General features: G+C 37.8%; 1 protein-coding gene across 1 annotated transcript in view; it reads left to right on the top strand.

The window, feature by feature from the left end:
* CCDC34 (coiled-coil domain containing 34) overlaps nucleotides 1–12,828 on the top strand; it is a 45,144-nt gene that overhangs the window by 14,787 nt on the left and 17,529 nt on the right. Inside the window, exon 3 of the mRNA XM_025266335.3 lies at nucleotides 11,270–11,377. Within this exon, the coding sequence (XP_025122120.1) occupies nucleotides 11,270–11,377 (108 nt within the window). The remainder of the gene's footprint in view (nucleotides 1–11,269; nucleotides 11,378–12,828) is intronic.

Consider the following 12,828-nt stretch of genomic DNA (forward strand, 5'->3'; position numbering starts at 1 on the left):
GCCTTTCTTTTCCTCTAAGAATTTTATAGTATCCAGTCTTATATTTAGGTCTTTAATCCATTTTGAGTTTATTTTTGTAGATGGTGTTAGAGACTGTTGTAATTTCATTCTTTTACATGTAGCTGTCAAGTTTTCCTGCCACCACTTACTGAATACTTTTTCTCTATTATATATTAAAGACTTTCTTTGTCATAGATTAATTGACCATAGGTGTGTGGGTTTGTTTATTGGATTCCTGTCCTGTTCCATTGATCTGTAGTTCTGTTTTTGTTCACGTAATATATATATATTTTTTCCTGTACATTTCCTTTTTTTTTTTAATTTTATTTTATTTTTAAACTTTACATAATTGTATTAGTTTTGCCAAATATCAAAATGAATCCGCCACAGGTATACATACTGTTTTTATTATTGTGACTTTGTAGTATAGTCTGAAGTTAAGGAACCTGAGTGCTCTAGCTGCATTTTTCTTTATCAAGATTTCATTGACTCTTTGGGGTCTTTTGTATTTCCATGCAAATTTTAAAATTATGTGATGTGATTCTGTGAACAGTGTCATTGATAATTTGATAGGGATTAAATTTAATCTGTGGATTGCTTTGGATAGTATAACATTTGGTCAATATTGATTCTTCCAATCCAACAACATACTTTTGCTATATCTTCCCCTCTCTGGGTCATCTTCAGTTTCTTTCATCAAGTTCTTACAGTTTTCAGAGCAAAGGTCTTTTGCCTCTTTAGGAGAATTTACTCCTAGGTATGTTATTTCTTTTTGATGGTATGGTAAATGGGACTGCTTCCTGAATTTTTCTTTCTGATAATTCATTGTTAGTGCATAGAAATTCAAGTGATTTCTGTGTATTAATTTTGTGTCCTGCAACTTTGCTGGCTTCCTTGCTGAGCTCTAGTAGTTTTCTGGTAGCATCTTTAGAGTTTTCTATGTGTAGTCTTGTGTCATCTGCAGTGACAGCTTTACTACTTCTTTTCTAGTTTGGATTCATTTCTTTTTCTTCTCTGATTACTATGGCTAGGACTTCCAAAACTCTGTTGAATAAAAGTGACGAGAGTGGTCATTCTTATCTTGTTCCTAATCTTAGAGGAAATGCTTTCAGCTTTTCACTGTTGAGTATGTTGTTAGTTGTGGGTTTATCATACATGACCTTTCGTATGTTGAGCTAGGTTCCCTCTAAACACATTTTCTAGAGAGTTTTTTTTAATCATAAATGAATGTTGAATTTTATCAAATGATTTTTCTGCATCTATTAAGATAATATGGTTGTTAGTTTTTAATTTGTTAATGTAGTGTTTCACACTATTTGCAGTTATTGAAAAATTTTTGCATCTCTGGGATAATCTCATTTGATCATGGTGCATGATCCTTTTAATGTATTGCTGGATTTGGTTTGCTTATATTTTGATGAGGATTTTGCATCTATGTTCATCAATGATATTGGCTTGTAATATATTTTTTGGTGGTATCTTTGTCTAGTTTTGATATTCGGTGGCCTCATAGAATGAGTTTGGAAGTGTTCCTTCCTCTTCAGTTTTTTTGGAATAGTTTGAGAAGGATTAGTTTAACTCTTTCTTTTTACGTGTTTGCTCAGTGGTAAAGAATCCACCTGCCAATGCAGGAGACTTGGATTTGACCCCTGTGTTGGGAAGATCCTCTGGAGAAGGAAATGGCAACCTACTGCAGTATTTTCTTGCCTGAAAAATCCCATGGATAGAGGAGCCTGGTGGACTACAGTCCATGGGGTCACAAAAGAGGTGGACATGACTTAGTGACTAAACAACCACAAATGTTTAATACTAAAGAATTCACCTGTGAATTCATCTTGTCCAGACTTTTGTTTGTTGGGAGTTTTTAAATCATGGTTTCAATTTCAGTACTTGTGATTGATCTGTTCATGTGTTTTATTTCTTCTGGTTAGTCTTGCAAGATTGTACCTAAGAATTTGTCCATTTCTCTAGGTTGTCCATTTTATTGACATATAGTTGCTTATAGTAGTCTCTTGTGATCCTTTGTATTTCTGTATTGTCAGTTGTGACTTCTTTTTCTTTTCTAATTTTATTGACTTCAGCCCTCTTTTTTTTCTTTTTTTCTTCTTAAAAAATATTTATTTATTTCAGCATCAGTTCAGTTCAGCATGCCAAGTCTTTATTTCAGCATACAGGATCTTTAGTTGTGGCATATAAACTCGGCGTGTGGGATCTAGTTCCCCCAGCAAGTCTGCCTGTTTTGGGAGTGCGGAGTCTTTGCTGCTGGGCCACCAGGGAAATCCCTCTCATTTTTCTTGATGCTGCTGCTGCTAAGTCACTTCAATCATGTCCGACTTTGTGTGACCCCATAGACGGCAGCCCACCAGGCTCCCCCGTCCCTGGGATTCTCCAGGCAAGAACACTGGAGTGGGTTACCATTTCCTCCTCCAATGCATGAAAGTGAAAAGTGAAAGGGAAGTTGCTCAGTCGTGTCCGACTCCTAGTGACCCCATGGACTGCAGCCCACCAGGCTCCTCCGTCCATGGGATTTTCTTGATGAGTCTGGCTAAATCAATTTTATCTTTTCAAAGAACCAACTTTTCATTTCATTGATCTTTTTTTAATCAATTTCATGTTTATTTCATTTATTTCTATTCTGATCTATTTGATTTCTTTCCTTTGTGTTTTGTTTCTTGATCTTTCTCCAGTTGCTTTAGGTGTAAGGTTAGGTTGTTTGAGATTTTTCTTGTTTCCTGAGGTACAGTTGTATTGCTATGAACTTTCCTCTTACAACTGCTTTTGTTATGGTAGAAAGCTTCAAAGGTTTTGGATCATCATGTTTTTGTTTTTGTTTGTCTGTAGGTTTTTTTTTTTCCCAATTTCCTCTTTTATTTATTCAGTGATTCATTTAGTTGTTTAGTAACATGTTGTTATGCTTCACATATTTGTGTTTTTTTACAGTTTCTTTCTTATAGTTGATTTCTAATCTCTTAGTGTTGTGGCTAGAAAAAATGCTTGATATGATTTCAGTTTTCTTAAATTAACTGAGGTTTGCTTTTTGGACTAGCATGTGATCTACCCTGGAGAATATTCCATGTGCCCTTGAGAAGAGTGTATAGTCTGATGCTCTCATAGGGATGTTTTATAAATATCAATTAAGGCTGTCTGGTCTAATATATCTTTAATGGTCTGTGTTTCCTTACTGATTTTCTGTCTGGATGATCTGTCCAGTGATATAGGTGGAGTTTCAAAGTCCCCACTGTTATTGTGTTACTGGTGATTTCTCCTTTTATAGCTGTTAACAGTTGCCTTATGTTAAGGTGCACCTATTTTGGGTGCATATGTATTTTCCATTGTTATATCTTACTTCTGGGATTGATCCCTTGATTATAATGTAGTATCCTTCTTTGTCTCTTTAATTTTAAAGCCTGTTTTGTCTGATGTGAGTAGTGCTGCTCTGGCTCTCTTTTGATTTCCATTTGCGTGGAATACGTTTTTTCATTCCCTCACTTTCACTGTGTGCATCTCTGATTCTGAAATGAGTCTTATGTAGTCATATGTCTTATCATATGTATGCTTCTTGTTTTTGTATCCATTGAGCCACTGTGTGTCTTTTGGTTGAAGCATTTTATCCACTTACATTTAAGGTAACTATTGATATATATGTTTTTATTGCCATTTTGTTAATTGTTTTTGTTTTTGTGGGTCTTTTTCCCCCTTGTGATTTGATGACTGTTTTAGTGTTTTGTTTGAATTCCATCTTATTTCTTGCATATATATCTATTATGCATTTTTGGTTTGCAGTTACCATGAAGTTTTTATATAGCAGTCTTTTTTAAGTTACTGAATTCTTAATTGCAAATGCATTTTAAAAAACTCTGCATTTGTACTCTTCCCTCATGATTACTGCTGTTGACATAATATTTTACATCTAATTGTTTTTTGTTTCCCTTAACTGCTTATTGTGGATACAGATGACTTTATTACTCCTGTCTTGTAACCTCACTACGAACTTTGTGAATGGATTCTTATCTTTACTGTATGTTTGTCTTTTCCAATGAGGCTTTTCGTTTTTTAATTTTCTTGATTCTAGTAGTGACCTTTTCTTTTTTGCCCGGAGACGTTTCTTTAACATTTGTTGTAATACTGGTTTGGTAGTGCTGAATTCTCTTAACTTTTGCTTGACTGGAGAGCTTTTGATTTTGCCATCTAATCTGAATGAGAGCTTTGCTGGGTATAGCATTCTTGGTTGTAGGTTTTCGCCTTTCATTACTTTAAATATATCATGACACTCACTTCTGGCCTGCAGAGTTTCTGCTGAAAACTCAGCTGATGGCCTTATAGGAGTTCCTTTGTATGTTATTTGCTACTTTTAATATTCTATCTTTAATATTTGACATTTTGGTTACAATGTGTTTTGGTGTGTTCCTCTAGGTTTATCCTGTATGGGAGAACTCTGGAGTTTCTGGGCTTGCGTGACATTTTTCTTTCTGAGGTTAGGGAAGTTTTCAGCTATTACGTCTTCAAATATTTTCTCTGGCCCTCTCTATCTTATCCTCCGTTGATCCCTATAATATGAGTATTTGTATGCTTGATGTTGTCCCAGATGTCCGTTTAGTGGCAGCAATTTTCACTACTCAGTCTTCCAGCTCACCAATTCATTTTTCCATATCATTTAGTGTACTGTTGATTTCTTCTAGTGTATTTTTTATTTCAATTATTGTATTCACCTCTGTTCAGCTGTTCTTTATATTTTCTCTGTTAAAAAATTCTGACTTCTCTTTCTCTCTGTGCATCCATTTTCTTTCCAATTCTTTCCCTCATCTTTATGATCCTACTGTGAACTTTTTCTCAGGTAGATTGCTGGTCTCCTCTTCACTTAGTTCTTCTTTTGGGGTTTTATCTTTTTCCTTCATCTGGAACATACTCCTGTGGTGTCTCAGGAGTCTATATTGTCTATATTGGTATTTGTATTTTTGTGTATGTGGCAGCTTTGTTTCCTTTCTGGACTTTGGAGTCACTACTTTCTGTAGGGGATGTCTTTCCTGTTCCAGCAGTGCCCTCTCCTTTTGTTACCTAAGCCATAAACCTGCATAGGCCCTTCTGTTGTGGCAGGCTGGCTGTGAGTGGTCTGGTAGGCTTGGTTGGCTGCTAGTCTAGTTGGTTGCCAGGCACTGCCTTGTGTGAATGCTGCTGGCTACTCGTTAGTGTCAGCTGGGCATGAGGCAGCTGCTGCAGAGCCCTAGGGCGTCTGGGGTAGTGCTGGCTCACTCTTGGCTAGAGTTAGTATCCTCAAGACTCTGGGGCTCTTGCCCACCTATTGGCAGGTGAAGCCAGATCCTAGGGTTAGTACAGGACCACTGCAGGCAGAGCTGCGTCCTAGAGCCTGGTTTCAGGGCCCAGGGATCCCAGAGCTCATTTAGGATGATTGGTGTTGGAGGCTGGTTCCTGACACAGTTGGATATGGGGCTGGGGTGTCCCAAAGGTTGTTGGCCTGCTAGTGGGCAGGGCCAGTGCCCAGCTGGTCCCAGGGTAGGGTCTCACCTGCTGTTGCTGGACTCAGTGTGCAAGCTGTGGTATTATAGTTTTTTGCTTCTGGTGTCTGCCCTCCTGGTGTGTGGGGTGGTCGAGAGGCTCATGTTAGCTTCCCAGTGCAAAGGGCCCAGACCCAGCTCTTGGCACCCTGGTGAGGAAATCTGTGTTTAGGGCCTTGTCTGGTGGTGACTGTGAGCTCAGGAAGTCTTTAAGCAGCTTGTTGGTGGGTGAGGCTGTGTCTCTGTTCAGTTACTTGTTTGGCCTAAGGCATCCTACAAACTGTTGGGTGGGTCCAGGTCTTGGTGATAGTGAGCCAAGATGCAGCCGCCATCAGCTCATGCAGCTGAATGCCCCAGCTATGCCTGACACCAGTGTCCGTGTCCCTAGGGTGAGTCACAGTCACCTCATGCCTGCCTAGAGGACTCTCCGAGACCAGTAGGTAGGTCTGGCCCAAGCTAATTTCAGATTACTGCTTTTGCCCTGTTTCCATTGTACATGATATTTTGTATGTGCCCTTTAAAAATGAAATCTCTTTTCCCCCAGTTCTGTGGGGCTCCTGCAAGTAAGCCCACTGACCTTGAAAGCCAAATGCTCTCGGCACTTGTCTTCCCAGTGCTGGACTGTAAGGCTTACATGGGGCTCAGAACTCTCATTCCTGTGCGAGAGCCTCTGCAGTATACTTATTCTCTACTTTGTGGGTTGCCCATCCTTGGGGGTAATATGAGTCTGTACCTCCTACCTGTCTTATTATGGTTCCTTCTTTGTGTCTTTAGGTTCCAGCCTTTTTCATCTACAGTTGTTCTGTAGAGAGTTGTGGTTTTGAGCGTACTCATGAGAAAAGGTGAGCCCAGGGCCTTTCTACTCCACCATCTTGGCCACTCTCTTCAGTCATAGCCTTCTTAATGCTTTTTCATTTATTTTCAGAATTCATCTGTTGTTAAGGCCCCAGACGCTTAATTTCTTACTTCAATCTTAAGTTTTAACGTTACTAATTCCATTGTTGAGTTTGTTGTTGTTCAGTTGCTAAGTCCTACTCTTTGTGACCCCATGAACTGCAGCACGCCAGGCTTCTTCTGTCCTCACTCTCCCTGAGTTTGCTCAAGCTCATGTCCATTGAGTCAGTGATACCATCCAACCGTCTCATCCTCTGTTACCCCCTTCTCTCTTGCCCTCAGTTTTTCCCAGCATAAGGGTCTTTTCCAATGAATTGGCTCTTCGCATCAGGTGGCCAAAGTATTGGAGTTTCAGCTTCAGCATCAGTCCTTCCAGTGAATATTTAGGACTTGATTTCCTTTGGAATTGACTGATTTGATCTCCTTGTTGTCTAAGGGACTCTCAAAAGTCTTCTCCAGCACCACAGTTCAAAAGCATCAGTTCTTCGGCACTCAGCCTTCTTTATGGTTCAACTCTCACATCCATACATGACTAGTGGAATTATTTAATTTTGTACCTTTCAAAATATTTGTTCACACTGAGAAATCTGCTTTTCTTCATTGCACACAAATGCATACATATATACACACTTATGTATATATCTGAAATAGCTTAATTTTGTGGAGAACTTGGAAATACTCTAATTTTTTTTAAAGCTAGTCATAACCCATGCATTGATTGTAGAATCTCAGTTTTGCAAAACACTGATCTAGTGAATCAGTGGTATTGTGGAGCTCAGTTTATGTTATTTAGCTTTATCTCCAGCCTCACTAGAAGTTACTTGTTATCCTAAGAAAAGGAGGGTCACTTCAAGCCATTTTAAGTCAGCACACCATAAATTAATGTAATTAAATTACAGAAATTATAAGAAACTCTGAGCTTTGGAGTAACATGGAACTAGGCTGAAATTCTAGTCTTGCTGTTCTAAATCTGTGATCTTGGAAAAGTTAACTTCTCTGAGCCTCAGTCTCTTCATCTATAAGAGATGTTAGACAGATGTTAGACAATATTAGAGTGGTTAAAAGCATAAATTCTTGAGTCGTACATCCTGGATTCAAAACTAAGATCTTGGCTCTTTAGCCTTTCTCTGCTGGATTATCAGTGAAAGGGGAGAGTGACATTTACTTCATAGTGTTTTGGGAACTAAGTGAACAGCGGGATATGGCCTAATATATAGAAATCACTTTGTAAAAGTTAGTTGTTTGTTATGTGTTAAAGGAGATGATAATAACTGCTGAAGATATGAGAACAGTTTAGAATAATGAGTAAAAAAAGTTCCTACCTCAGTGAATAAGCATGTAGCAGAGTATAATTGGTTAAAAGATTAAAGCCTTTTCATATATTTAGTAGCTGGACGTTTCTTATGGCTACATCATTACTTAATTCTGAAGCAGTTAAAATATGTTAGCATGAGTCTTAACTGTATCAGTCATCCCAGAGACATCATAACATACAGATAAATTACTCACTTTGGTATAAACTTACTTTGAGATATTGTGGTATTCACATTTTTTTTCATGCCTTTTCTTTTGTTTTAATTTTCTAAGTCATGCTTTCCTTACTTTTCTGTTCTTATTTACTGTATTCTCTGATTTATTTATAAATCATATCATTAAAATCTCAGATTTTTAACCACAAGGAACAATTCATCTCAGATCCCTAATAAAAGATGAAGGCCAGAGAGTAGCTTTGCCAATGTTTCAGTTAGTGACAAAGCTGGGACTGGATCCTGGTTCTTTTGACTTCCAACTTAATAAGTGTTTTTTCCACAATACCAAGGTGCATTTTAGAAATAAATGGGTCAGACTCAGTATTTAATTTTAAGTGTACACTGGCTTTCATATATTCTTCCTTGAAATCTTAAAATTTAAAGGTAGTTAAATCATTAAAAAGTTCATCACCTTTCATAATTTGATTTTAGCAACATTTTGATTTGTTTCACATGTCCCTGTAAGATTGAGTTAACACATCAAAATTATGTTTACAGTTTTTTTATATTTGTAACTGTTGAAGTAATAAAAATAGTAAATATTTAACATTAGTATTGTGAAAAACTAGTATGTTGTTTTTGTAAGGCATATAAGTTTTACTTAAATTTTTATTATTTAAAAACAATTCTTTAGCAGACTGACCTAAATTCTTTATGGCCTTTGGATAATTTTTGTTTTTGACATTTGCTTTAACATTTTAGTACAGTCTATTCTAAACTATAAAAGTTATCTAATTTGTGAGTAATCCAGGTTTGTTTTTTTCCCCACCATCTTGCTTTTGCCCTTTTTATTCATCTGTGCTTAATGAAGGAAAAGAGCAGGATATAGAGTTGGTGAGACTCAGAAACTCAGTTTTTCTGATTGTTACCTTAGTCGGCAAAAGTTATTGAAATAAAAAATCCATGTTTAGGATCCTCTTTGGATTTGGGTTTCCAGTAATCAAGTGTTTACTCTGTGGGAAGATGTATAATTCTGTTGAAATTCAGTGGTGTACCAGAAGACGACACAGGGCCTTATGAGAGAAGGCTCCAGCAGTGTCTGGTAGAAACTTGCTTTGGTGGTAAACAGATGGAGGCATTTAGGGTGGGAAGTTCTGAGAGGGGCCAGCCTTGGAAGGAGGGTTGTTTCTCAGAATGTGATGTGTATTCTGAGGTGGCAAATTTTGTACAGACACCCTGAGATTAGAGACTGATTGGGTCAACGGCAGCATTTTCTAGAGACTTTTGACCCTTCCTTCATCTTTAACTCTTATATCAACATTAGAATTTTTGAACCGTAAAATCAGAATACAAAGTCTGATTTTTGTTTCCTTACTTTTAAGCTTAATTATATGAAGAATCTGAAAAGGTTCATAAAAGTAATCAATCCTATTTTTAGTTGTATATTTAAATCATTACTTTTCTTGACGATAAAATTTAAGACTTTTTTGGAAAATGTGGTTGTCAAATCTATATCTGGCCTGTCATACATATACATATATGTATATGTATATACATATGTATATATACTTCTATGTATATGTATATACATATATGAGTCTGGACTTGGGTCAGGAAATAAGGGAGGGATATACTTCCATGTATATGTATACATATATGGGATGGGATATACTTCTATATATGTGTATACATATACATAGAAGTAGATCCCTCCCTTATTTCCTGACCCAAGTCCAGACTCATAAATATCTCCTTCCAACTCATATACTGTGGCAACCTCCTCGTCTGTCTCCCTCAGAATAGTTCTGATCCCTTCAAATGCAGTTTTCAGCCTTTACCATTGAGAGTTCTGAATCATTCCCTTTGCCAAGTATTCCTACTCCACAGTGTTTACTTTACTCTGCCTGTCTCAAAAGACCTTTTCCTGTCTAGTTAGTATTAATACCACACTCTGATTTTCTAGTCTTCACTCCTCCCCCTTGTAGTCAAGCTGTTTCCTCATTGTTCCTCTCATGGTGCCTTTTTTTTTTTTTTCTTTTACTACTTTGGACCTTACTCTCTCCTCTCATCTTCCTTTTCCTTTTCTGAGCTCTTATTCTACACAGTACCTCACAACACAGCACTTAATTCTTTTGTGTATACAGAATCAGATTAGGTCAGAGACTTCTGGAATTTCATCCCTGCTATCTTTATAGTAGGTGCTCCATTAAAAAAATAAGTGAATAATCAAGGGATAGCAGCTTCAGAGGTAATGGAGAATCCTTTAAAAAGCAAGATGGATATTTTACTTGGGGGGTAGGGGAGTACAGTGTTGAAAAGTTGGAAGACTGAATGAGTGAGAACAGTTGTTACCTATGCTGAAGGATTTGGGGATGAGAGATCATGGAAGACAGGTATCCTGAGACCAGTTGTTCTAAAAGGCGTAAGATATGTTCTTGGTGTCAAGTTTTATCTTCATTTCATTTAACACACTGGAATTATCTGACAATTGAAAAATTGTCCTTCCCACTGCCACCCATTGCTGAGGTAGGTAGGTCCTTGGGAAAGGGAGGCATGGGAATGGGGAGCGAGGTCCAGTGGAAGACATGTAAAAGTATCTGATTGCTGGTATCTAAGGAGAGAGAAGAAAAATAACCGGTAATTATGGTGGTAGAGTCCTAGGAGTCTAGTTTGAACAGCATTCTCCACTAATGCAGTAATCTAACTGGTGAGTGACAGAGTGGTGGCATTCAGCTTGTAGTTTTATTTGGCCATACTTCCCACATTCTTTCTCCCGAGGAAATGCCCAAACGTGTAGATTCGAGTGACAGCAAGGCAGTTAAATAATCTAGGATATGAATGTGGTTTTGTTTTACACTCCAACAGCTATAAAATCAGTGAACGAAAATCTGGATCCTTTTTTTTTTTTTTACTCCCTTTAAAAAATTGAATGGCTTCTTTACATTTCTTCTTTGGCATAACTCTGAATTAAAAGTTTAATTTAGGGATTATTTAATTCCTATCCTTTATCTTCATCAAGAATCTAGAAGCTTTTTATAACTGTAAAAAAGTTGCAATTCTCTTGAGCTTCTGCCAGTAGCATACAGTGATGCCAAAATTTATGTGTGGGAAAGTTGATTTCAATGAGGGTAATTTAGCTGAAGTTTAGTCTAAGAAACTAGTGTTTTGCTGCCAAGCAATTATTTGCATTTCTAAAAAATGACTTATACTTTTTACCAGTGCTTTCCTTTCATCATAAACTAGTTACTTAAGTAAGTTATTGTCACTAATGGCGTATTTCTATAAAGGAAACTATATTCTTGTTTAATTCGGTTAACCTCAGACTTTTATTTTTAATATGCAAGGTTGAATACTTCTATTAAATGTTGCCTTTTGTTTGAATAAAATCTATAGGAATTAAATCAACAGCTAGAAAAAAAGAAAGAAGTGGAAGACCGTGAAAAGAGAAAGATAATTGCTGAAGAGAAGCACAAGGAATGGGTTCAGAAGAAGAATGAACAGGTAAGGAGAAAAAAGGGCACACACATACTCTCATCTGTAGTCTTCATCCTGTTACTCCTAGTGATTACCTATGTGTTTCTCGTTTTCTCTTAGATTCTTCCTTTTCTGACCTAGTTTCTGCCCCCTCTCTGCCCCACCCCAACCTCTCCCCACCAGGGACGTCTGTCAGATCTTTTGTCCTTTGCTGTCTGCTCTCTCCCTTTTCCCTCATGTGGCGTCCATCTGGATGTGGTTGCAGGTAGTCATGAAGTCTACTATCTCTAGACCTGACCTCCTAGAGCCTTGGATTTTCATCTCTTCAGTAGGTAGGCACCTCTGGGCCTGCAAATCTAAAACAACCCATTTTTATCCATTCTCCTCTGACAGAACCATCGTCCTGACTCCTTGATTTCTGATCTTAGTGTAACTTCTCAGTCACCAAAACGTGATTGGAATTCTCTTATGTTGGATCCCTGGGTCAGGAATATCCCCTGGAAAAGGGAACGGCTACCCACTCCAGTATTCTTGCCTGAATATTCCATGGACAGAGGATCCTGTGGGCTACAGTCCATGGTGTCTCAGATTTGGATATGACTAAGAGACTTTCACTTCACTTCATTGTTTATTTCCCATACTGGAATGTAAGCCCCATAAGGGCAGGGATTTGTGCCTCTTTGTTCAGTTATCCAGCAGATAAATCAGTATCTTGATGCTTAAAAGCCACCCAAGATTTGACTTCATCCTCTGTATCCTTGCCAGAGAAATCTTGCCAAAAAGCCAAATGTCATTCCTCAGTTCAAAAATACATCTTTTGTCATTCCCTCCTCTCCTCTGAATAACATTTGAACTGTTCTGGCCTGGCTGGTTAAATACCTTCTGCTCTCTGAACCATGTCTCCTTCGCCTGTGCTATTCTTTCTTCCACACTATCAGCCTCTGACTGGCATCTTTGGGGAGCACATTCAGGATAAGCATGGCCCATCTTCTTGGTGTATTAGTTTTGCTGGAAAATATTGAGAATAAAAATGTTATTTTTATGCTAAAGCAAGCACAGATATTTAATAGTATAGAACATAAATTTTATAGTATTTTTAAAATACACAGTAGAATTCAAAGAAATATTGGGCTTTGGATTGTGCTCCAAGCCCCTAGGAATATGTGTTCACAAGAACTTTTGAGAACATTTCTGTTCTATTTCTCACTTTTTTTTTTTTTAAATAATTATCTCCTCAATGTGGGATCTCATCACATTTCCCCCCCCTACCTTTGGTGGCTCAGATGGTAAAGAATCTGCCTGCAGTGCAGGAGACCCGTGTTCAATCCCTGGGTCGGGAAGTTCCCCTGTAGAAGGAAGTGGCAACCCACTCTAGTATTCTTGCCTGGAGAATTCCATGGACAGAGAAGCATGGTCCATGAGGTCACAAACAGTTGGAAATGACTGAGCGATTTTCACTCACCTCCTTTTGTTATCCA

Source organism: Bubalus bubalis, chromosome 16 (assembly GCF_019923935.1).
Source record: "Bubalus bubalis isolate 160015118507 breed Murrah chromosome 16, NDDB_SH_1, whole genome shotgun sequence".
NCBI classification, from domain to species: Eukaryota; Metazoa; Chordata; class Mammalia; order Artiodactyla; family Bovidae; genus Bubalus; species Bubalus bubalis.